The 23,054-nt window shown below is 38.9% G+C and overlaps 1 protein-coding gene across 1 annotated transcript; it reads left to right on the forward strand.

Annotated features, from left to right (window-relative positions):
- Nucleotides 1–1,260: 1,260 nt before the first annotated feature.
- FGL1 (fibrinogen like 1) lies at nucleotides 1,261–22,295 on the forward strand. Its single transcript, XM_058525396.1, has 7 exons — nucleotides 1,261–1,332; nucleotides 4,191–4,371; nucleotides 14,252–14,411; nucleotides 14,663–14,760; nucleotides 17,854–17,942; nucleotides 18,116–18,303; nucleotides 21,954–22,295. Exons 1-7 carry the CDS (start codon nucleotides 1,261–1,263, stop codon nucleotides 22,111–22,113), a joined length of 948 nt encoding a protein of 315 aa, XP_058381379.1. The 3' UTR covers nucleotides 22,114–22,295.
- Nucleotides 22,296–23,054: the final 759 nt, after the last annotated feature.

The raw sequence follows: 23,054 nt of genomic DNA on the forward strand, positions 1-23,054 counted from the left end.
CCGCTGCGGCGGCCCGGGGTTCGCTGGTTCGGATCCCGGGCGCGCACCGACGCACTGCTGTGGCGGCGTCCCATATAAAGTGGAGGAGGATGGGCACGGATGCTAGCCCAGGGCCGTCTTCCTCGGCAAAAAAAGAGGAGGATTGGCGGATGTTAGCACAGGGCTGATCTCCTCACAAAAAAAAAAAAAAAATTCCAAGGCCTGACTGCCACCTTTAGACCTCTCATTCAATCCCTGGGCATGGAGATTTTTTTAAAGCTCCCCAAGTGATCCTAATGGGCAGCAAAGTTTAGAAACCACTTCTTCAATTACATAAAAGTTGAGAAAGAGATATATGAAAAGGACCTGGTGATCATAGGTTCTGTAAGAATAAAAATAGGCTAACAAATAAATAATTCAGTTGATTCCTGTTCTTCTTTTTAGCAGAAACTTTAGGTATAAAATTTGTTTGAAGGTTATGCAGATATTTCTGTCCTTCCAGGCTCCTTAGCTTCTAAAATTTATGAAAATTCACCACTGGCAGCACACAGAAGTAATTTTGAGGATGAGCAAAATTTTTCATCAAGACTCATGACTTCAAGATTGATATAAAAATAATCTCAAGAAGTGATAAAGTTAATTTTCCTCTACAACTTGAAGCAGGGCTTAAAGTTTTATATTATCTTGGTAGCTTGCCTATAAGTTAAGACATTAAGAAAAACAGTGCATATTACCTCCTATATGTTGTAACCTTTTTTCTTTCTTCTTCTTTTAAAAATAAAAACAGTCTTCCATATACAAAAAGAGTTACTATTCATTTAGGACTAATCATATGCAAGAGTATCTAAAAATATTACATCAAAATTGACACAGGCCTCTAAGGTAGGAATTATGATTTCCATTTTACAGATCAGGAGCATTTTAGCAAGTTGTCTAAGGTCACACAACTAGGAAGTGGCTTAGCCAAAATATGGACCCAGGTCTTTGTGCTTACAAAGCCTGTGCCTTTTCCACATTGCTGTACAAGCAGCTCATTAGGACCACCCAAAGAGTCAGAGTCCCTCCTGCATTCCTGCAATTGAACAGGTTCACTTCTATTTAAGGTAACAGTGAGCATCATTCTGTGTGGAGGAAGCCTGGGGAAGTCCAGGAGAATTTCCTTGGTGACTCTCAGATTAGAGATATGGCGTGATCGCCTTGAGTCTGAACCGAACTCTGGACTTATGAAAAATTCACAGTAAATAACTTTATGAAATTCTTTTTGCTCTTGCAGTTCTCTCAATGGGGAAAATGACGAAGATGTTCAGTTTCATCCTTGTCATCACTACCCTGGTAATGGGCAGGGAAAGCTGGGTAAGCTCCTTACAGAAACTATTCTTGCATTTATAACGCCTGCTTTCACCTGAATTTTCTTTTATTTTGCAGAAAATCTATAGGAACTTGTCACTGAAAGAACTTAACTAAAGGGGAAAATTGAAAAAGGTTTGTGGAAGCATCTGCCACATAATAGGCACTTTACCAAGTGCTTTAAAAAATTTCTTTTGGGTTGGCCCCGTGGCGTAGCGGTTAAGTGCACGCGCTCCACTGCTGGCAGCCCGGGTTCAGATCCCGGGCGTGCACTGATGCACCACTTGTCAGGCCATGCTGTGGCAGCGTCCCATATAAAGTGGAGGAAGATGGACATGCATGTTAGCCCAGGGCCAGTCTTCCTCGGCAAAAAAAAGAGAAGGATTGGCATGGATGTTAGCTCAGAACTGATCTTCCTCACACACACACAAAAAAATTTTTAAGTAAAAATCAGTATTCACAACAAATAAAAATCTTTTTTAATTTACTGGAGTTATTTGGGTTGTTACATAGTATTAGGAATTTAAAATTGTCCCTTAAAATTGACCATGGGCTTTCCAATATTGGACGCTATTAGTGTAAACTGAACAGATTACTTGAAAATAACTACAATGAACTTGTACCTTCTTCCATTCACGAGTAAAAAGGAAAAAATACTCATTTACTCAAAGTTCCGGGAGAAAAAACTCCTAAGTTTTAAATAAGCTTACTAAAACCATATATGCAGTCTCATAAAGATTGAATGTACTTGTCCGTAATCCCTTCAGTTATTTATTTATTTATTTATTTGCTGAGGAAGATTGTCCCTGAGCTAACATCTGTGCCAATCTTCCTCTATTTTGTATGTGGGTTGCCGCCACGGCATGGCTGACGAGTGGTGTAGGTCCATGCCCGGGATCAGAACCCACAAACCTGGGCTGCCGAAGCGGACTGCGCTGAAATTAACCACTATGCCATGGGGCTGGCCCCCTTCAGTTATTTTTAAATTGCATAGTCCACTATATTTAATGATACCATAACTAATTTCCCTAATCATAACTAATTGGAAAGCAGCACAGGATTCCATACATCATAAAGTGTCTTTCCTGTTTATTTTTTTAAACAGGTGTGAGCTAGGGGGCTAAGCAACTAACTCTTTCAGAGAGGATAAATCAAAGAGTGAAGAGGAGAGAGTACCAAGAGCAAATAAGAAATAGTCCTAGAGAAACAGCTGGGAGAGAGTCAGTGACCTGGGCCTGAAGATGGGAGAGAGGAGGCCTCTATCACTGCTTCTCCATTCTTTTGCTATATGACTTGCAGTTTTGAGGATGAATTTCTGTATTTACATTATAGTCTTTCATACGAAGGCAGTGTACCTCTTTCCTTTGTCCCAAATAGGATATCTAATTATGCTGTTCTGACTGCCTAGCAGAGTGCCTGGAACACAAAAGGTCCTCATATTTATGGAATGAATACAAGGTAGTACATAAAGATAGGAACAGGAAGTTATGCAAACATAAATTGGGAAATATATCTGAAAAATGCCTGTTTTCAGAAATAATGTATATAAAAGTAGTGTAAGGCAGGGGCCGGCCCAGTGGCGCAGCGGTTAAGTGCATGCCCTCCGCTGCGGCGGCCCGGGGTTCACCAATTTGGATCCCGGGCACGCACCGATGCACCGCTTGTCAAGCCATGCTATGGTGGCATCCCATATAAAGTAGAGGAAGATGGGCACGAATGTTAGCCCAGGGCCAGTCTTCCTCAGCAAAACAAGAGAAGGATTGGCAGATGTTAGCACAGGGCTGATCTTCCTCACACACACACATACAAAAGTAGTGTAAGGCAATTACACATTGAAATTCATAATTTCTCAGAAGTGAACATTTAGACTTATCACAGGAGATCATGACATGAGCCGCAAATAGAGATGTCAAGGGAAAAATGGCAAAAATTTGTCTTTTGTCCTTTTTTTTTTTTACTACCCTGAGTAACTCAAGAGCCTTCTTTGCAGCTTCTTGGCCTCAGTACCTCTTCCCAGGAGACCCACCTCTGCAACTCTCCTTCCCAATTCACCAATGATATTTGCTTTCTGTCTGGAGAGTGCTGTTCAGTCAGATGCCACTTTAGAAAGGAGCTCATAAACTCTTTCATGTGCAATATTCTTGGGTTATTTGTCTTTTTAGAGAAGACAAATGATTGAACTGGAAGACTCAGGCTCCTCCCATCCCTTTTTGAAGTAACTGAGGGCAAAACAACAAATAAGCAAAAAGTTAAAGTGACTCCAGTAGAATTTCCAGCGACAGGTACATAGGTGAGATCCTCAGGGATATGAGTCTAAACTATCATCCCTTATAAAGGTGCCCATATGTCATCAGATTGTAAGCATTCAATTATATTTTAGAACATATTAATACCAGAAGATGATTCAAAAGCCTCATTTATTTTAGGAACTGACACACTAATGACGTGTAATGATGCTATAAAGCACTTAGGCAGCGTCATGTAGAGATTGAGGGTAGGGACCTAGAACTGGATTTGAATGCTGACTTCTCTTACCCACTGGGGACTCTTGAGCAGGTTTTCTCACCAGGGTTAAGCCCATTCCTATCTCATGGAATCGTTACGAAGATCAAATGAGACAATGACTCTAAAGCTCTTAGTGTAGTCATTCAGATTATTTTTATGTAATTTTTTAGTCCAAGCCCTTTAGCATTAGCCATAATTTCTTATTCTTCAAATAATAAATAGTATTAGAACTTTCAAACTACATTTTGGTTAGAATAATATTCTGAAATGGGAGTTGGGGCCAAAATTGAATCATTAATTTATCCAACTTGTTAGGAGCATTTATTTTCCGTAAGTACGAGATGTGCTTTGCTTTGCAGGCTCTCGAGGACTGTCTCCAGGAGCAGGCGCGGCTCAGAGCCCAAGTGCGCCTGCTCGAGACCCGGGTCAAACAGCAACAGGTCAGGATAGCGCAGCTCTTGCATGAGAAGGAAATCCAGCTCCTCGATAAAGGAGAGGAGAATAGTGTCATTGACCTTGGAGGCAAGAGGCAGTATGCAGGTCAGAATCTATTTTTCTTGAGTGTTTCAATAACATATCATTCATCCATGTGCAATGACAGTGTTAATTATTTGATCACTTTCTGGTTTTGCTAATGAGTTTTTCCTATTCTAGTAACGAGCAACATGAAGCATTATACCACATTTAAATGTCTTCTACCATATCTTACCCTTTTCCCTCTATTATCTCCGTAGGGGACATTCCATATCAATGCTAAATATCTGAGAATTTCTATAGTTTACTAAGAGATCAAGATAATAGATTGTTTCAATATCAGTGTGGAAATAGCAGATACCATTTGAGAAATTTTACAGCTGAGCTTAGTTGTTATTTGTGTATCAGTCATGTTACACTTATACAGTTTTCCCTTCTGAAACCCTGATGTGCCTTAGGGTAGTAACAGAACAAAAGGACAGAGAAGGCAAAAGAATCAGAATTATTTAGGAGAATAAAAGAGTCATTTTTATGTGTATATTTTATGATTTGGTAATTTTTCTTTTGATTAGTCCAGTGTTCCCCCCAGAAAATAAATGATCTTAAACTGTGAACATGTTGCGCGTATCACTGCATATAATGATAACGTCGTTATTCTCTATAGAAAACTATTCACGCGACTTCCTCAGGGCATCTTTTAAAGTAAACAAACAATGGTTGTCAGAAACACCGAGAAGGCCGTCTAGAGCACTTTGTTCATGTGTCTACTCTAGCTACTGCCGTGATGTATTATGACTTCTCTGTTTAGGAGTCTACCTTGGTCAATTAACTGGGCACTTTGTAAGGTCTGGGACAATGTTTAACGTACTCTCTCTTGCCTATCAGATTGCCTGGAATGTAGTAGAACTTCATATTTATGAATGAAAGCGAGGTAGTACATAGAGACGGGAATTGCAAGATAAGCAACTATAAATTGGGAAATATATCTGACTATAATTGAAAACTGTGGAGGCTAAAGAAATGCCAAGTTGATGAGCATAAAAACATCTTTCTTTTGTATGTCTAAATATACTCACCAGTGTAGGATATAACAGTTGCGAGAATCTTAGAACCTATGCTTTAATAAAATGCTTACTTTTTCTCTCTTTACCAAGATGCTATTCTCTCTCTGCTCAGACTCTGTGCCCTGGGCTCCTGACCCTCTATTGTCCAGCAATTCAATCCTTTGAGTCCAAATGCCCTTTCCCTCTTTGGGGATCAGAAGGATGCCAGAGCCACTGGCCTGTGGTAGTGGGAACGCATATAGAGTGAGGATGACCTGTGGCTCTGGAGCATGGAACAAAGAGGAACCAAACACAGCTTGGGTAAAAACAGGCTTGGGAAACAAAGTGACTGTTAGAAGCAATCACAGGGGCAAAGAACCGGGAACTGGAACCCAAGAAGAGAACTACCGTGACGATTAGGCAAGACAGTAAAAGAAGGCTCAGGAAAGCAATTGCACAGGAAGCAGAATCAGTAGAGATTCCTTGAAAACTGTAATTCTCAGCAAGAACTACCCATTAGAATCACCAGTGACATTTTAAAAGGCTGATGCCTATAAGGAACTGTGAAGGGTCTGGGATTTTACTCTGTTTGCAAGCTAACAAGTTAGCCTGCCACGGTTTCGTGGACACTGGCAGGAGACAAGAGACTCCTGGGTCAGAGACATGAGCTTCATGTTTACATCAATATCCTTTGCCTGCAAATACTAAGGGAGAAGTGTGGAATAACCCAGATGGAAAATGTGCAGGCAGTGGGCTATGTCACAGTTGACAAACCCTGAGATTAAGAATCCTCAGTCTTTTATAATGGGTTGCAGGCAAATCTGCCCAGCCTTTGCCCCAGAGGGAGATGTTATCTTTATGATAGTGCACAGCAACCTGACTGCCATCTGTTCTAGGGGGAGACAATATCTCTATCTTCCAAGGCTGTTCACTATAGGAAAAAATAGTCCAGAACACAAGCTCTGTCTAGAGAATATACAGAAATGCAAGTGACATGTGGGAAACTGTCCACAAACAGTGCCTAGGTCCCACTCAAGACCAATTAAAGGAGAAAACCTACAGGTGTGAAAAGGATTTGTGCTTTTGCTGATGGATGTAGATGAGATTGTTCAAGACCAGAACCAGGTCAGGCTTCTCACCAAATTTTCTTCCCACAGTCTGAGAAGGGCCAAAGTTTCCTGGGGTCACCTAGAAGAAGACTTTACTTCTTTTCAAGAAAGAGGTAGGGTCCTGTGGCAGTTTGGTACCCTTTTCATTGGATGAAGTTGGGGCCTGGTTGTACTGTGGTTAGGTATCCACCCAGCAGACGTTGGCTACCTATCCTGAGACTGTGGAAAATGTCAATAAGACACAGATTTTAGGGTAGGATCTCACCAGTTTAATTGGGCCAATCATTGTGGATAAAAAGGTTGATTCACAGAGAAGGGGGTAACCAGAATGGTCAAAAGGCCATTTGCTTGATGACTCTGTCTTATGGGCTGAATCATGTCCCCCCAAATTCATATGTTGAAGCCCCTAACCCCCAGTGCCTATAAATGTGACTATATTTAGAGATAGGGCCTTAAAACAGGTGATTAAGTTAAAATGAAGCCATTAGATGGGCCCTAATCAGACTGGTGTCCTTATAAGAAGAGGAAATTTGGACACACAAAAAGACACCAAAGATGTGGATGCACAGAGGAAAGACCATGTGAGGATACAGCGAGAAGGTGGCCATCTGGAAGCCAAGGACAGAGGAGTTCAGAAGAAACCAACCCTGCTGGCACCTTAATCTTGATCTTGTAAGCTCCAGAGCTGTGAGGAAATAAATTTCTGTTGTTTAAGCTACCCAATCTAAGGTATTTTATTATGGCAGCCCTATCAAATATAATATACCTTGCATTGCCTTAGATAGCAGCTTCTGGCCTGAGAAAGTTGTACCTTTATGAAGAAAAGTAGCTAGAAGTGTCCTTTAGTCAGGGTTCAGGGCCAACCAGTGAATTCTCTGTCATTGATTCACTAGAGGATATCTTAGAAACCCTACTGAGAGATATGTAGTTTGTTCAGAACCTGACTGATCAGTGGAATGTCAATGAAGTCAGAGATTAACAAAAGTAGTAGGGCTGAGGGCCATGATTGCACTGGAATAGAGTATTCTCGGTGGAGGAGTGAAGCAAGTTTGGAGTAAACTCATCAGTGATGAGATAGGTAGACCAGTTGGCAGGGGATATTGTGAGGTAGCTTTCTAGGCTATACAGTCCATTTGATCATTCATCTGGTTAACTGGGGAGTGGACAGGTGGATTTTACATTTTGAACATTGCTTCCTAAATCCAGGAGACACACTGATTGTGTCAGTCAGGATCATGTGACTTTAAATGCACGGTGGAGGATGGTCTTGTCAATGAACAAATTGGTCAGTGACTGGTACAGATGGGGAAGCCCTTTCAAGGAATAAAGTGTGCCATCTTCAAAAGAATGTCTACCGTCATCAAGATAATGAACTTTTCAGGAGATATCAGTCAATGAAAGATGTGATACAGCATGTTCCTCCCTCAGGAGTATCTGAGGGTCAACAGAGGATACTGAAGAACACCACAGCCCACAGAACAGTGGAGCATGCCTTCCTAAACAAGACCTGAGCTATGGCATGGCTTGGGCTTCTATTCCCTGCCTTGAAGTAGTAAATCAGATCTGCCACCCATAATGTATCTCATCGCCTTCTACCAAACAGGTGAGGGGGAGAAATGAGGCAGCAGCCCTGAGGTATGCTCTTAGATTTAAAGAGACATTACATTTACTAGTTCCAAACATTGAAGAGGGGTGGGTACTGGACCTCTTTCTAGTTTACTGCAAAGGGAGTTAAAATCATTCCATTCTAACACCTGGTCAAAAGCTGCATTCACCAAGATTAGTGGCAAACTGGCCTCATCCACTGCCCAAGTCTATGGTCAGCTAGTGGCCATATTATGACAGACAGAGCCAACAAACTTTGGCTTAATTCTTCTAGAAAGCCCAGCTAAATTTGGAGCCACGCACTGTCTAGCCAGAGGAGAAGTAGCAATAACGTCTCTGCTTCCCCTAAGTGTGAAACCAGACAAGCAACCCATGAAGCTGGCATGAAGTCTGACATAACCGACTCTAAAGAAGAGAGTCTAGAAGGAGCTCTGTTGCCAGTGAATTTTCCTAGAGGGATAGCAGAGGCTAATAGTGACAGAGAGTAGAGTACACACTGGCTTGGATCTGGATCTGCCCTCTGTGGATGTCCCTGCCTTTACTCACCCAAACATACATGAATGGTCTCTTTTTAAACCACGGTTAAGTCTTGGGTATTGTTTGGAGAATGGATTGCAGCACTACTAGCAGTATTTCCTCGGGCAAGTTATTTAGCTTCTCTATGCCTCAATTTTCTCAGCTGTAAAATGAGGATAATAATGGTATCTAGTTTACAGGATTGTTGTGAGGATTAAATGAATGAAGACATGTCAAGCATTTAGAACTGTGCCTGGCACTCAGTAAGTGCTCATAAATGTAGCTATCATTATTTTTTTAAGTGTTTCCAAGATAAACTGTGTTACACAATAAACTAGATACAAAACTAGAAGGAATCCTGACAAAAATGAACAGATTGATCTATCGTATCTGTTTCTCTCCTGTCCCAATTTCCTTGGGGAAAATGGATATAAAGTCTTGGCCATTTAAATTTGACACAGCCCCCTGCATGACCTTGAATTTGCTACTGTCTCCCTCAGCCCCTGCTGCGCTGTCTCTTGAGGCACCCCAGATCAGAAAAGGAGTCAGGGCTGGGGGAGGGGAGATCAGAGGAAGCAGCAATCAAAACCCCCAAGTGCATGATCAAAGCTAGAGAAAAGAGGAAAGGTGGTGGTGGGGGGTGGTACAAAAAAAGGAGAGAAGGAGAGAAAAGAGAATACAAGAAAAACATGAAGGAGAGTCTTTGATTCCAGGGATGACACCTCTTCCAGACACAGGGGCTCAATACAGAGCGATAAAGAGCTAAAAGTGTGTTTAGTGATGGAGGGGATAGCCCTGGCAGAGAGATGCTAGTATTATGAGTGTATTGGCTTTGTGGAGGCAGCATAGGTGTGGGGTCAGAAATATATGGCAGAACTACAATTTGGACATTGTCTGTTGTCATGCGTCTCTTTTGCATGTTACAGTCCAGGTACACTAAACTTATTTCAACTTCTCAACAGTGCCCTGCTCTCCTGAGCCTTTGGAACTCTGCGTTAGCCCTTTTCTCTGTCTGGAACATGTTCTCTATTCAACCCCTGCCCCGTGAGCTGACTCCTACCATTCATCCTTCAGACTCTAATTTTAGCCCTTCAGGAAACTTCTGACCCTGAAGTCTGGATTAGGTACCACTTCTATACATTCCAAAAGCACCTTTACTTTTCTGTCTTAGCACTGATCATGGAGTACTGTCACTGCATGCTTTGCCATCTATCTGCTCTGCTAAACCGTCTAGTTGTTTGCATCTTCAGCACCTAACATGGTGACTGGCATATAGTAAATGTTGAATGCATATTTTAAAAATTTAATTGGTGGAACAGATAAGGTGAAAAAAAGTGAGGGCAAACACTTCAAACAGACCTATGGGGTAAAACATGATAGCTAATTGAATAAGAACTTGAGAAGAAGGCAACAGGTTGGTTATTAAAGGGATGAGCGTACAGATATGTGATTGCAAAGGTAGGTACAAAACTGACCTCTAGGGCAAGGAACTGATGGATGCAAGATATTCCAAAGTACCATATTCCAAATTCCAAACCAAGCTCAAGACCAAGGGTATCTGTTCAAACACAATCTGAGCAGGTTGTTAACGTAGGTTCAAGTGTCAGATAATGGATGTTGTTACTGGGACTGTGCCACCAGTCATGAGAAGATTGAGGTTTAAGAGCTGAAAATCTGATCTCTGTGTTGGAGAGTGCTGGGAACAGAACTTGGGAAACAAGAGGTCACCAAGGAGTAAGGGAAGAAATCAGTTCCTAAGAAATTAAAATATCAAGGTCAGAGCAGGATGACTGTATGAGCAGGAATTGGATAGAAGAGTCACATGGAAGGGATCTAGACAAAACATTATATATTGTGTGTGTGTGTCTTATAACATTATAACATGTGTAATAAGACAGATGATAGACATTCTAGATGACTGTTTCTGGATCTAACAGCTAAAAACAAATTTGGAAGTCGGTAGATCCATGTTTAATATTTTTTATATATGGTACAAGCGTGGAGGAGGAGAAGGAGGAATAAACTATGAAATATAAATACAGTTTACTTGTACTTTATTTTTTAGCATATAGGCAAATAGTACTAGACAGCCTTCCAAGGGCAAACATTCGATAAATAAAATATATAATAACATAAATTATAATAAAATATATAATATATTATAACTATATATAACATGCATAATTATATATAATATGTAATGTATAAAATATATAAGAACTTGCTAGCACCAAAGTTTATGTTTTTGGTGTTCTTAAATGTAAAAAAAAATTAAATACTCATGTACATGATCTATAGAAACATAGACTACTTTGGTCTTATTTACAAGTTACTATATTATTACTAAGTTAATTATCTTCTGAATTCTAATTCATCTCAGGGTAGAAAACACCTAATTACATACAACCAGTAATTTATGCAGATAATGCACAAATCACATGATTTTTATACAACATATAATTAAATGCATCTTTTTTTAAGCTTTCGGGTGCTATTGAATTATGTACCTAAATTAAAAGATTATAGAAGCAAATTCACGTTAATTGGTGACAATAACAACAGCCTGTGGCATCACAACACCTGTTCAGCCAACAAGACCACTGGCTCAATCATGTCACTTTCTGCAGAAGCCCCAATCTTTATGAGCCAATTTCTTTCTTTTTTTTAAATACTGCTGAGCAATTGTTTTGTTTTGTTTTTCTTTTTTTTTGCTGGGAAAGATTTGCCCTGGGCTAATATCTGTTGCCGATCTTCCTCTCTCTTTTTTTTTCCCCTCCCCAAAGCCCCAGTACATAGTTACATATTCTAATTGTAGGTTCTTCTAGTTCTTCTACATGAGCTACCACCACAGCATGGCTACTGACACACGAGTGGTGTGGTTCCGCGCCCAGACACAGAACCCAGGCCACCAATGTGGAATGTGCTGAACTGTAACCACTAAGCCAGCAGGGCTTACGAGCCAGTCTCTTGAGGCAGTACGCGTAGTCGTTAAAGTGTAGACTCTGAAGCCTGGTTTCCAAGTCCAGCCGCCCATCTTGCTAGCTGTGGCCTTTCAGAAAGTTACTTAACCTCTATGTGCCTCATATTTCTCATCTATAAAATGGGAATGATAACAATACCTGTTTCTTTGTTGTAAACATTCAATGAGTTAATGTAGATGTACATGATGACAAAAGCACATAGCATTTAGCTCAATGAATGTCAGCTATCTGTCCGTGTTATTACATCCTCTCTCTCTTGTGTTCAGAGAGAGCCCACTCCCTCCACCCTGCAAGAATACTGCACTCTCCAAGCAACCAACTTCCTTTCTCCTCTTATATTTCCTTCTTATGACACCTGGGGGTGAGAAGGGTGGTGTCTAGGCCACTTCTGGCATTTCCCAGCATGCCCTGTGGAGCAGTGGCTGACCTCTTGGCTGGCCTTTCTATGAGTTTCGAATGTGGGGTACTTAGTGCCTTTGGTTCTCAGCTTTGGGCTCTGCCGCCATTCTGGGACAAGAGGAAAAAGCCCATTTGGCAGGCTGTCATGCCACTTGGTGAAGCTTAAACATTCAGCCTTCCAAAGTGGCTTGCTTTCTGCATGATCAGAGAAAGTATTCACCTCACCCAGTTTAACACAATGTTTGTCAAACAGAGGACAGGAAACCTTGGCTTCACTCGAGTATTATGTAAAGTTCCAAAAATCCTTTTTTTTTAAAACTCCCGTGAACATGGAGCTCTCTAGCCTGCCCTTCTCTGCCTTTTCTCCAGGGGATTGCGTGGGTCATAATATTTTGAAAATCATAGTTTTAAATGTCTAGTTAGTATTTTAAACCTTACATTGCTGGAACTTTCTGCTATCACAGTGTAAATCTCATTTCCCCAAGCAGGTTCCTTAACTGATTTGCTGTAATCAATTGAGCTACTGTTGCTTTTTTGATGTTTATTTTCTTGTTAGGTTTTTGTTTTTTTCAGCTGAAAGCTTTCCTCTAGATCTGAAGTTGTGTTTGGCATTTTCCTCTGGAAAGAAGTTGTGTTTAAAAAACACAAACAAATTTGCAGTTGGCATAAAATGAAAACAAATAGAAAATGTTGGCTGAAAACTCCATATTCACAAAGTTTTCCAGAGGCAAATGTTATAGCTAATCATCTCCACATTTGCCTGGAAAATAGTCTGAACCTCAGAAGTCTTTACTATTCAGCTCTTTGGTAGGAGATTAAATGCAAGCAAAGAACCACTTTCCTAACAAGGTTAAAATCTGCTTACTTTAATGAAAAGTGTTGTACAATATACTCGACCACAAGCTGTAAGCTTTTGGACAACATTGAACTAATTTTAGGTAATCATTTTCCCATTGTTTTTCTTCTTGTTTAATTGCCAAACAGGATCTTTTTTATAATCCAGCACATATAAAGAACACGTGGGCTTCTGAATCTCAAAAATAAATATGTAGATAAAGCCAAAATCATTACAAAGATAAACATCTCACCAAAGCAGTGGTATATTATTGGTCTCAACCTGGTAACGGCTCTAGAAAGTGACAAAGGTTCTTTGTTTTCTTTTCTCTTCTGATTCCTATTGGCTATTCAATCTACTTAATGTGCAGTATATTTTGTTTGTAACAAAACAGAATTGTAGATAATTTGGCATCAAAACAATGAAAATGAAGAAAGAGCTTAAAAATATGCTAAAAGAATGGAATTATCCAATCAGGAACAGAAAGTGTTTTTTTAAAAAGGAAAACAACTAACAAAATGATAAGGGTAAAATGTGAAAGTTAACAATGCTAAATTATGGTGTTTTTACTCAAAAGTCTGTGACTGGGCATTCTTGAGACTATGTCTTTATAGTGGCACTGCTTCAACAACCACCCTAAAACAGAGCTTCCTGGGCATCTCAACAATAGTGAAGTCCATGCTCGCCATATCCCCTAAGTCTGTACAGATTGGCCGAGATGAGACCCAATGGATATTAATTTATCCCACCGTAAAGTGGCTTAAGAAACAGATATTACTTTTTTGATGACAAATTGGTAGCTATGTTGGCTTCAATCATCAAAGAAATATCACGGCAAAGAAGAATGCAGGGATACAAGGAGTAGTAGAAGCTTGCAGTTTTTAGCAAAAACATCTAAGAATGCATGGACTGTTAGAACTTACAGTGGGTTAGTAAAAACTCTGTTGAGACTGGGAGGTTATAAGAATCTAAAAGAAGATTACTATTTTGAGTTCATTTTCAGATGTTCAGAATGATTTACAATCCTCTAAGTCAAGCTAACCCACTTTAAATTATTTGTTTGATGTTATATATTTCTACTTTTATTTTAGCTTCATAGGAGAGATAAATTCCACTATTCTGTCTGATAAAGCTAAAGTTCCACTTATACTACTGTAATTAACTGAACACATGTAATTTTTGTTTTCCACAGAAATTAGAAATGAGAAACCAGATCCCTACTTCACTCCTTTTTTTTTTTCTGATCAGATCAAGGAGTCACATGATAATTAGATACTAGGAAAGGAAATAGGACTTGCCTAATATCTACTGGAAGATGTACAAGATGCAATTTTTAAAAGCTGATTATCTACACCACGCATTTATCTGTCTCCATTAGTATTGAGTAATCTTATTCAGAGGCTCCCATAAAAAAAAAAAAGACATAATAAATTTTACATTATCTTGTTTTGCAACCAGATTGTTCCGAGATTTTCAATGATGGGTATAAGCGCAGTGGATTTTACAAAATCAAGCCTCTCCAGAGCCCAGCAGAATTTTCTGTTTATTGTGACATGTCTGATGGAGGAGGATGGACTGTAATTCAGAGACGATCTGATGGCAGCGAGAACTTTAACAGGTGTGCTAATTATGACCTAAGCATTTATTTGGAGTAGTAAATGTGAGATTTATAATAAATAAACCTTTTTATTATATCCTGAAGGCTATTAATTAGACAGAATTTCACTCTTCCTAAATAAGATACTGAACATTCATTAACTAATCAAGAAAATATTGGGGGTGAGGGTGCCAGTGGGGGGTGGGCATCTTGGGTACTGCAAAGGTCCATTTGGATTTTGCTAAAATCAGCTTTCACTTTAAATTTTTTAGAGGCTGGAATGACTATGAAAATGGCTTTGGGAATTTTGTCCAAAAAAATGGTGAATATTGGCTGGGTAATAAAAATCTTCACTTATTAACCACACAAGGTAAGGTTTGCCTGATATCAAATTCATTTGAAATTCAATAAAAAGAACACGAATGTGTTTTTTACTAAATCATAGGCAATGGAACTAATTCAGTAACCACTATGATTTGCAGATGGTAATGATCCCTTCCAGGCGATAACCCCCTTTGTGAAATGTGGCTGCTTAAAACTATGAATAGGGGAAAAGAAACTAGACCTGGATTGGGTGTGGGGGATTTCTCATATTTATATTTTCCATTTTTGGGAAGGAAATGTGATGTTATAGTCATTCTTTTTTAAATGCCTTGAGGGCCTCAAAATGTATATGTTGTATCAGTTATCTATTGCCACAATAATACTGTGTAACAAGCCGCCTCAAAATTTAGTGGCTTAACACCATAACCATTTATTATTTCACACAAATCTACAAGTTGGCTGAGTGGTTCTGCTGATCAGGGCTGCACTCTTCTGATCTTGGCCGGGCTTCCTCACGGGTCTGTGATCAACTTCCTGGTCAGCTGGAGACTGGCTCTTCTAGGTTGGCCCCAGATGGAAAGATTCAGCTCTCTGCTCGACATATGGTCTCTCATCTTCCAGTTAGCTAGCTTGGACTTGTTCTTGTAGCACAGGCAGTGTTGCAAGAAACAGAGTGAGACTTACACTCAGAACTGCCCCATGGTCGTTTTCACTGCCCTCTATTGGTGAAAGGAAGTCACAGGACCAGATGTAAGGGGAAAGGAAATAGACTTAACGGGAGGCATTACAAAGTCACAGTGCAAAGGGAGAAGTGAAGAATTGGGACTGGAGCTGCTTTTGCAGTCAAATACCAGAATATACTAAATGTCCTTGTTACCATCCCACCCTCAAATTTTATTTTGAAAAATTTCAAAGCTACAGCAAAACTGAAAGAAGTTTCAACCTCCCACCTAGATTCCACATTAACGTTTCACTACCCTTGTGTTTATCCCATATCTATCCATCTATCCATCCATCCATTTTATTATTATTTTTGACACACTTCAAAGTAAATTGCAGACATCTGTACAATTTCCCCTATATACTTACTCATGGATATGTTTAGAGTTCAATATTTGTCTAAAATGTCATTAGTTTGATAACAAATTGTTCAAGCTTCTCTTTCCCATACTCCTTTGCTCCAAACCACCGCCTTCCTTACCTCAGTTGCAGTCTGAGATCATAGTCAGTTCTACTCAGGTCTGATTCTGAATGTTTCATAAAATGCAATTGTATGGCTCAAGAAAGCATGCTAAATCACACTGGCAACACATTAAATATAAGAGCAAGGGTTTACTTGTTCCATTCAAGTTAAGGAAAGCGATTGATGTTTCTATATTCATAATAGTCAGTAGGATTATAATTATAAAGATCTCTGAGACACCAGAATAACAGCTTAGAAAAGATGGATAATCCTAGACGCCCAATACTTTGTCCTTCTTGTGCTCAATGCTCTCTAAATTTTAACGTATTTATTATCCTACTTTTAAGTGTTTCACGATAAATATATAACATTGATCCTACCAGCTTCTGTTTCTTTCGTACATTAATATATATCTGGTTTCTTATTGAAACTATGACAACCCTTGGCTCCTTCTAAATATATAAAATTCAAACATTATTTTTCAAATTATAAAGTGCTTATTTGCTCAGATGCACTTTGCCAACACATTTGCTTCCCCCTCATGTTTTGATTGGTGTTCAGGCTGGCTACTCTCTTGGTAGCAAAAATGTATTTATCAGTTCCAGGCTTCGTAACCACATATCATATCATCCCGAGGAAAAACAGCGCCTTGTCCCTGCATTCTTTAATTATGAGAGCACTTAAGGCTAAGGAATTGCCTTTGAAAATAGCTTTATCTCCATTACATAAATTTTGGCTGGAAGTGTTTGCAATAAAGTTAATTTAGAAATGGCCTGTAATTGCATTTTTATTTACATATTGATATTTAGATTACAAAGAGATATTTAGATGGCTACCTAAAAATTGAGACTGACTTTATATCTCTTCTATAATACAAAGTATTTTTTAGGAGAGTTAACTTAGCCTGCCTTACTGCTCCCGTCCACTTCACGGTCTTGGCCTACATAACCTTTACTGCCTTTTGATCAGGTTGGAAGGGGCTCTTTCTTGGAACCCCACTTTAGAGAGCTCCATGGGATGAGGAATCTGTGGGGCCAAAGCGCCGAGGCCAATAGGCGCTAGACTCTCTTTAGGAAGGGGGAGTCCAGCATTTCCTGCCCAAACAGCCTTGAGCTTATCTCCAGAGTCCATTCATGCCTCTTCATCTATCCCCCTGTGAGAAAACTGTGTTGCTGGTGTGTGTACTCCTAAGCCTGAGGGGAGGTGAAGAAACAGCTTTTATTGTGGGTGTAAACAAGCTTGGATGTGCAGCCTAGAATGTCCACAGGTGTGGACAAGACCCTGTGCTGTGCGTGATGGAGATAGGGTTGGGAAGAGAAGGGAGGCTGACCATAGACCAGGCCTGGTGATGGGGCCCAGGGGTCTTATAGATCATTGTCTAAATAGGAGGATAGAACATCTATTATTTAACAGTTAGTTTGATTTATAACTTTCTATGAAACCTGACAATAGTTCTGTTTCTGAAAAGGAATAGTCTTGGTTATTTGCAAATGATGAGATGGTGAGGAAAAGATGATTACTTGAAAATACCAGCTATTTTAGTCATTATTTATATTTAAGATAAACATTCTTACCAAAATTAGGAAAGAGAGGATAAACGTTTAAACTTCTTAAAACTTATTCTTTCATTGTTAGATTTCTTAATCTATTAACTAAATAATAACTTATTTTCTGTTGTTCTTTGCCCAGTGAATTGCACTAGCTTTTAGCTATGATGGATCTAGTGGAAATTTCTACCTTTACTATTGTGTCCCTAATTTTTTTTCAAGTAAAATACACAATAAAATGTTCATGTTGTAAACACAATGGAGTCACTGTTTATTCTTTAAAAACTGATTCATGGCAGAAGGAAATGGTCTAAGTAAAATAGATCCATGAGTTGTTTTTAAACCTCAGTAAGTCAGTGTCATCTCACACATTAAAAAACCCACAATTTCTTGATTTTTTTTTTTTCAGGAGACTACACTTTAAAAATCGACCTTGCCGATTTTGAAAAAAATAGCTGTTATGCACAATACAAAAATTTCAAAGTTGGAGATGAAAAGGTACTAAAATTTTCAAATAAGTAACATCATGAATTAATGTGTAAAACATACAGTATAGACCCTGAAGTCTGTTGAAACAAAAATATACAATAGGATCTATTATTTTGTTTATTAAATCAACCTACTTTTTAAATAGTGACAACTAATAGTGGAAATTGCCTCTTTTCCTTTAGAATGCCTATGAGTTGAATATTGGAGAATATTCTGGAACAGCTGGAGACTCCCTTACAGGGAATTTTCATCCTGAGGTGCAATGGTGGGCTAGTCACCAAGGAATGAAATTCAGCACGTGGGACAGAGATAATGACAACTACGAAGGGAACTGTGCAGAAGAAGATCAGTCTGGCTGGTGGTTTAACAGGTTTGACATTTTCTAAACATAGTTGTAATGGTATTGATGATATCTCACTGGTGGGCATTAATTAGAATATATGAGGTAGTGTTGGTCTTCTTTGTAATAGTGGTTTTATTAAGGAACCATCCTTATTAGAATCCTTCAGTGATAAAGTATTTTTGAGGATTTGTTCATTGTGTACATTAGTGAAGCTTGAAAGATATGTCATAGAAATAAATCAAATTACTACTTTTACAAAGATTGCTTGCAAACCGAATTATGGATGAGTTATCATAAACAGTAAGCCACAGATGGACATGAAGAAATAGAAAGCATTTATATATAGGTAAAATATTTTTGGCATTCTAATAACCAAGTAGCTCTCCACCCTCTCCTATCATACAAAATGGCCATGTTATTGTCAATTTTTCAATGTAATACTACTTTTCAATTACCATGACTTTCACTAAATCATTGAATCCGGACTCCTCCCAATGCAGAAATTTCCTCTACAGTATCCTAAAACCTAATTACACCCTCTGATTGAATCCTTCAATGTTACTTTATCAGCAAGCTCATTCCATTTTTGATGGTACTGTTTTTCCTTGTATTAACTGGAAATCTGCCTTCTTATACTTCGCCAGTTTTTTCCCTCTGTAGCTACAAAGTAATTATAATCCCTTTTCAACATAACTCTTCGGGCACTGGATGAGAAGATATTTATTGTATTCCTCAATATTTTCTCTTCTCCAGGCCAGATAGTTCTGATTCCTTTAACTGTTCTCCACCCAAGATGTTTTCCAGACAGCTCCCTTTGTTGTAATCAAAAATTTAAGGCAAGAATGGAAACTTCAAACAGTCTTCCTTAAAAATAACCTGATGAGCCCGCTATGTCTGCAAAGCAGATGTGCTCAAACTGTTCGGCAGTCACGAGCTTTGAACGTCTTCTGTTCTCTTTGGAAGACAGGGGCCATCTCAAAATATCTGGACATTTAAACTTTCCCTTACAGAATCTTTGAGTAAGTATTTCTGGAGTGTCAGGTTTTCCATGTAGTTGAGGACTATCCATTTAAGTTCACAATCCAAATTTTGACTTTTTTTGTTATGTAAGTACTTTCAAAGCATTTAAGCATCCTCTGTCTTATTAAGTGGAGGTATACCAGACATATATTAATTTTCCCTAAAATCATGAGAGTCCTCATTACGAACATCAGTTATTGTGACGTGCTGATTTTAGAGTTGTAGATTCTGTGGAGCTACAGTTAGTGAGTGTGGTGTGTGGTGTGTCAAGTTGAGTCTAAGTAGTAAAAAGAGTATTTTCTCTGGATTTTGCTTTTTACAAAGTTTGAGTCCATTTAATTTTTGGTCATTTGCAAAGAAACTGGAATACACACAGCAGTGAGAAGGGACAGAGAAACAAAGTTATCTTTCCTACTTAGCAAATCAAAGGTGGTGATAGTCTTTTCCCTAGAGATTTTCTTGTTCTTTTAAAAACCATCTTTATCACCTTCTCTTCCTCCTCCTTTTTCTTCCCCTGTCCTTCTAAGTTAGCATTATGTAAAAATTATCAGCATTATGTAAAACTTAACTACAATTCATGAAGTTGCAACATGCCTTACTGTTTGATTTTTGAACAGAATTCCATATACGGAAGTAACAATCACATTGGTTAATATTACTATGAGCTCAAAACCATGTACCCATCCAGCTGATTGGCTTGACAACTAGCGCACATATTAACGTGGGCAAATAAATGATTTACTTGACTTTAAAGATATGAGTTCAGAGAGGACAAAGGAAGGCGATTCAGTAGCTGGAGCCACCCAAGGAGCCTGCATTATCCTTGGAGTTAAAGGAGATGATAAGGCTGTGCAGACGGAAAAATCAGAAAAACTGGGAAAAAAGCCAATTGTTCCAGAAGCTTGGTGCTACTTCTACCATGCCTGCTACTACTGTAGTTTAACTCTATCATCCTACAAGGCGTTCTTTCTCTAATCGCCGAGTGTTGATGTCTTCTCTGCTTTGCTGGTGTAGCATCTCATGTGAGTGCTCATAGCTGCTTCTCCCCCAAGGGAGCCCAAACATCTCCCAATCTAGTTTCAAGTCCAGGCTGTTCTAGAAACTGAAAGATGCTGGAAAATTGGTCTTAGAATAGCTAAGTTTTCGTATGTTGACCACAGAGTCAGTTTCCTAATAGGCTTCAAATCATAGACCAAATTTAAAAAGTATATATAGTAGATGTCTCTAGGAGGACAGAGATATGACAAAATATATATTTTGCAGGCTCAATTTAGAGTATTTTCTGTTTGACATTACCTTCCATGCAGTTTTAAAAACACAGTAGGCTCTTGACACTTGCAGATTTAGCATCTGTGGTTTTGATTAGTTACATCCCATTAAATCAGGAGGACTGTCAAGATGGTCAGCAGGAGTGAATCACTAGGCTGGTAAGTGATCCAAGGCAACCACTCAGCATTTATGGGTAAATGATAAGCTTTTCTGATTCAACAATTTGGGTGCTTTCCATAGATTTTCAGAACTATCCCTTGTGAATGTTCTCCTTATATCCTAATGTCTGACATCTTTTCATTGGTTATATCAATAAAGAAATATGTAGTAACTCGTTTCGTAACAGTATACAGAAAATATCACATACTCTTAGTTGATCCATATTAGGGCCGACATTTACAGATTCCAAAGAAGGAAGTGGGGCATTTTTAAACATGATAATCTGACCAACTTATCTAGATTGGAGCAATATATGTAAAAAATTAACTCAGCAACTCAGAAAAATGATTATTGGTTGATGGCTGGGAAAACTTTTAATGGTGTTTTAGGTTTTGTTTTCTTACCCTTTTTTAATTTTTTTTTATTTTTATTTTTTGTGAGGAAGATCAGCCCTGAGCTAACATCCATGCTAATCCTCCTCTTTTTGCTGAGGAAGACCGGCTCTGAGCTAACATCTATTGCCAATCCTCCTCCTTTTTTCCCCCAAAGCCCCAGTAGATAGTTGTGTGTCATAGTTGCATATCCTTCTAGTTACTGTACGTGGGACGTGGCCTCAGCATGGCTGGAGAAGCGGTGCGTCGGTGCGTGCCCGGGATCCGAACCTGGGCTGCCAGTAGCGGAGCGCGTGCACTTAACAGCTAAGCCACGGGGCTGGCCCTGTTTTCTTACCCTTGAGGTTGAAATACTTGATATGCTAGCAATTTTAAAAAAGGGAGGAAAGGAGTTTGAATTTTGAAAGCTAAGTCTTGGCAGCAGATGGATGAACATGTAAGGGCCAATTATCCAGGGCAGCTGGCAAGAGAGCACCATGCCACACCTTGCTTTGTTAACCCGAGTCACTCCTGCAAAGGCTGAAGGTTACAAGGTCATGTTTTGGTTTGCTTCTTTTTCTTTTTTTGTTTAAAGGCTATTAAGAACAGAAATGCTTCTTTTTCAATACACTACAAGTGACCTGGGTTATATATCCTGAAATTTGTCATGGCAGTAAAACCCACCAGTTTAAAATTGTAGAAATCTATTGGCTTTTGTAAATTGATAAATATTCCTTTGTCTGAAAAAACGGCAGAATTCATCGTTAAAATGTTTTTGATCATTTGCTAGTAAAATAAGGGGGTTTCAGAAGGGTATTTTTCTAGTCTGATTGTTCTGTTTATTTTTCCTCCCACTAGGTGTCACTCTGCAAACCTGAATGGTTTATACTACCCCGGCTCCTACACGGCTAAAACAGACAATGGGGTTGTCTGGCACACCTGGCACGGATGGTGGTATTCTTTGAAATCTGTGGTTATGAAAATTAGGCCAAATGATTTTATTCCAAATATTGTTTAATTGTCTCTGTTAGGCTTTCATTTCTGCAATTCATCTTGATTTAAAGTGATTTGAAAAATAGCAATTTTGAACATGTACGTGTATGACGATGGCAATTGTGATGTATCCTATTTTTCATTCTTTCTTGCCTTTGTTACTTAATATACTTTCAGTAGAGCTAATATGTGATATATTCCAAATAAAGGTAGATTATCTTAATATTTATTGAATTTCTATGTGCAGAGGGCTATGATAAAAGATTATGTTGAACAAAAAATAAAAAGCATAGAATATATACTATGACTTAAGAGTTAACACAAGTGTAAATGCATAATAAATTAACTATGAATGCAGTTGAAAAAACATATGAAAAAAATCCTGCAAATACTGGCTTGCCAAATCAACTGCAGTGACGATAAATATTATGGGTTGGGATTTGAACTCAGGTCTCTGACTACAGAGCTGGAACTCATAAACACAACCCACGATCTTCATCACTATAAAACACTATCTCTACTTTTTAAGATGTTTATGTAGGTTATACACTTCAGAAGTCTCCTTTTAATTCTTATACTAATTCTAATACTGTGAGGTATTATTATCCTCATTTAGCAGAGCTGAGAATTTGTGGATCTGAGATTTTGTGACTGCTTAAAGTTACAAAGCTAATAAACAGAGGGACCAGGACCCAAATCCAAATGTTCTGATGCTAAATGAAATGTCTGGCACCAGGCTACAGCTTCTTCTGGATAGAACTTGCATAACTGAGGGGGAGTGAGAGAACTTCCAAGTCAGAGTAAAATCACGAGTGACGCATGATAATCCCCCAAATATTTGAGTGCCAACCAAGTGTCAGGCACAGAGGATACAGTTCAATCCCACGTGAAGCTCAGTTTTCTTGATAGAGATACACACTAACCATCTAATCACAAAAATAGGAATAATATTAAAAGCTGATAAGT

This window comes from Diceros bicornis, chromosome 29, assembly GCF_020826845.1.
Source record: "Diceros bicornis minor isolate mBicDic1 chromosome 29, mDicBic1.mat.cur, whole genome shotgun sequence".
In the NCBI taxonomy this organism is placed as follows: Eukaryota; Metazoa; Chordata; class Mammalia; order Perissodactyla; family Rhinocerotidae; genus Diceros; species Diceros bicornis.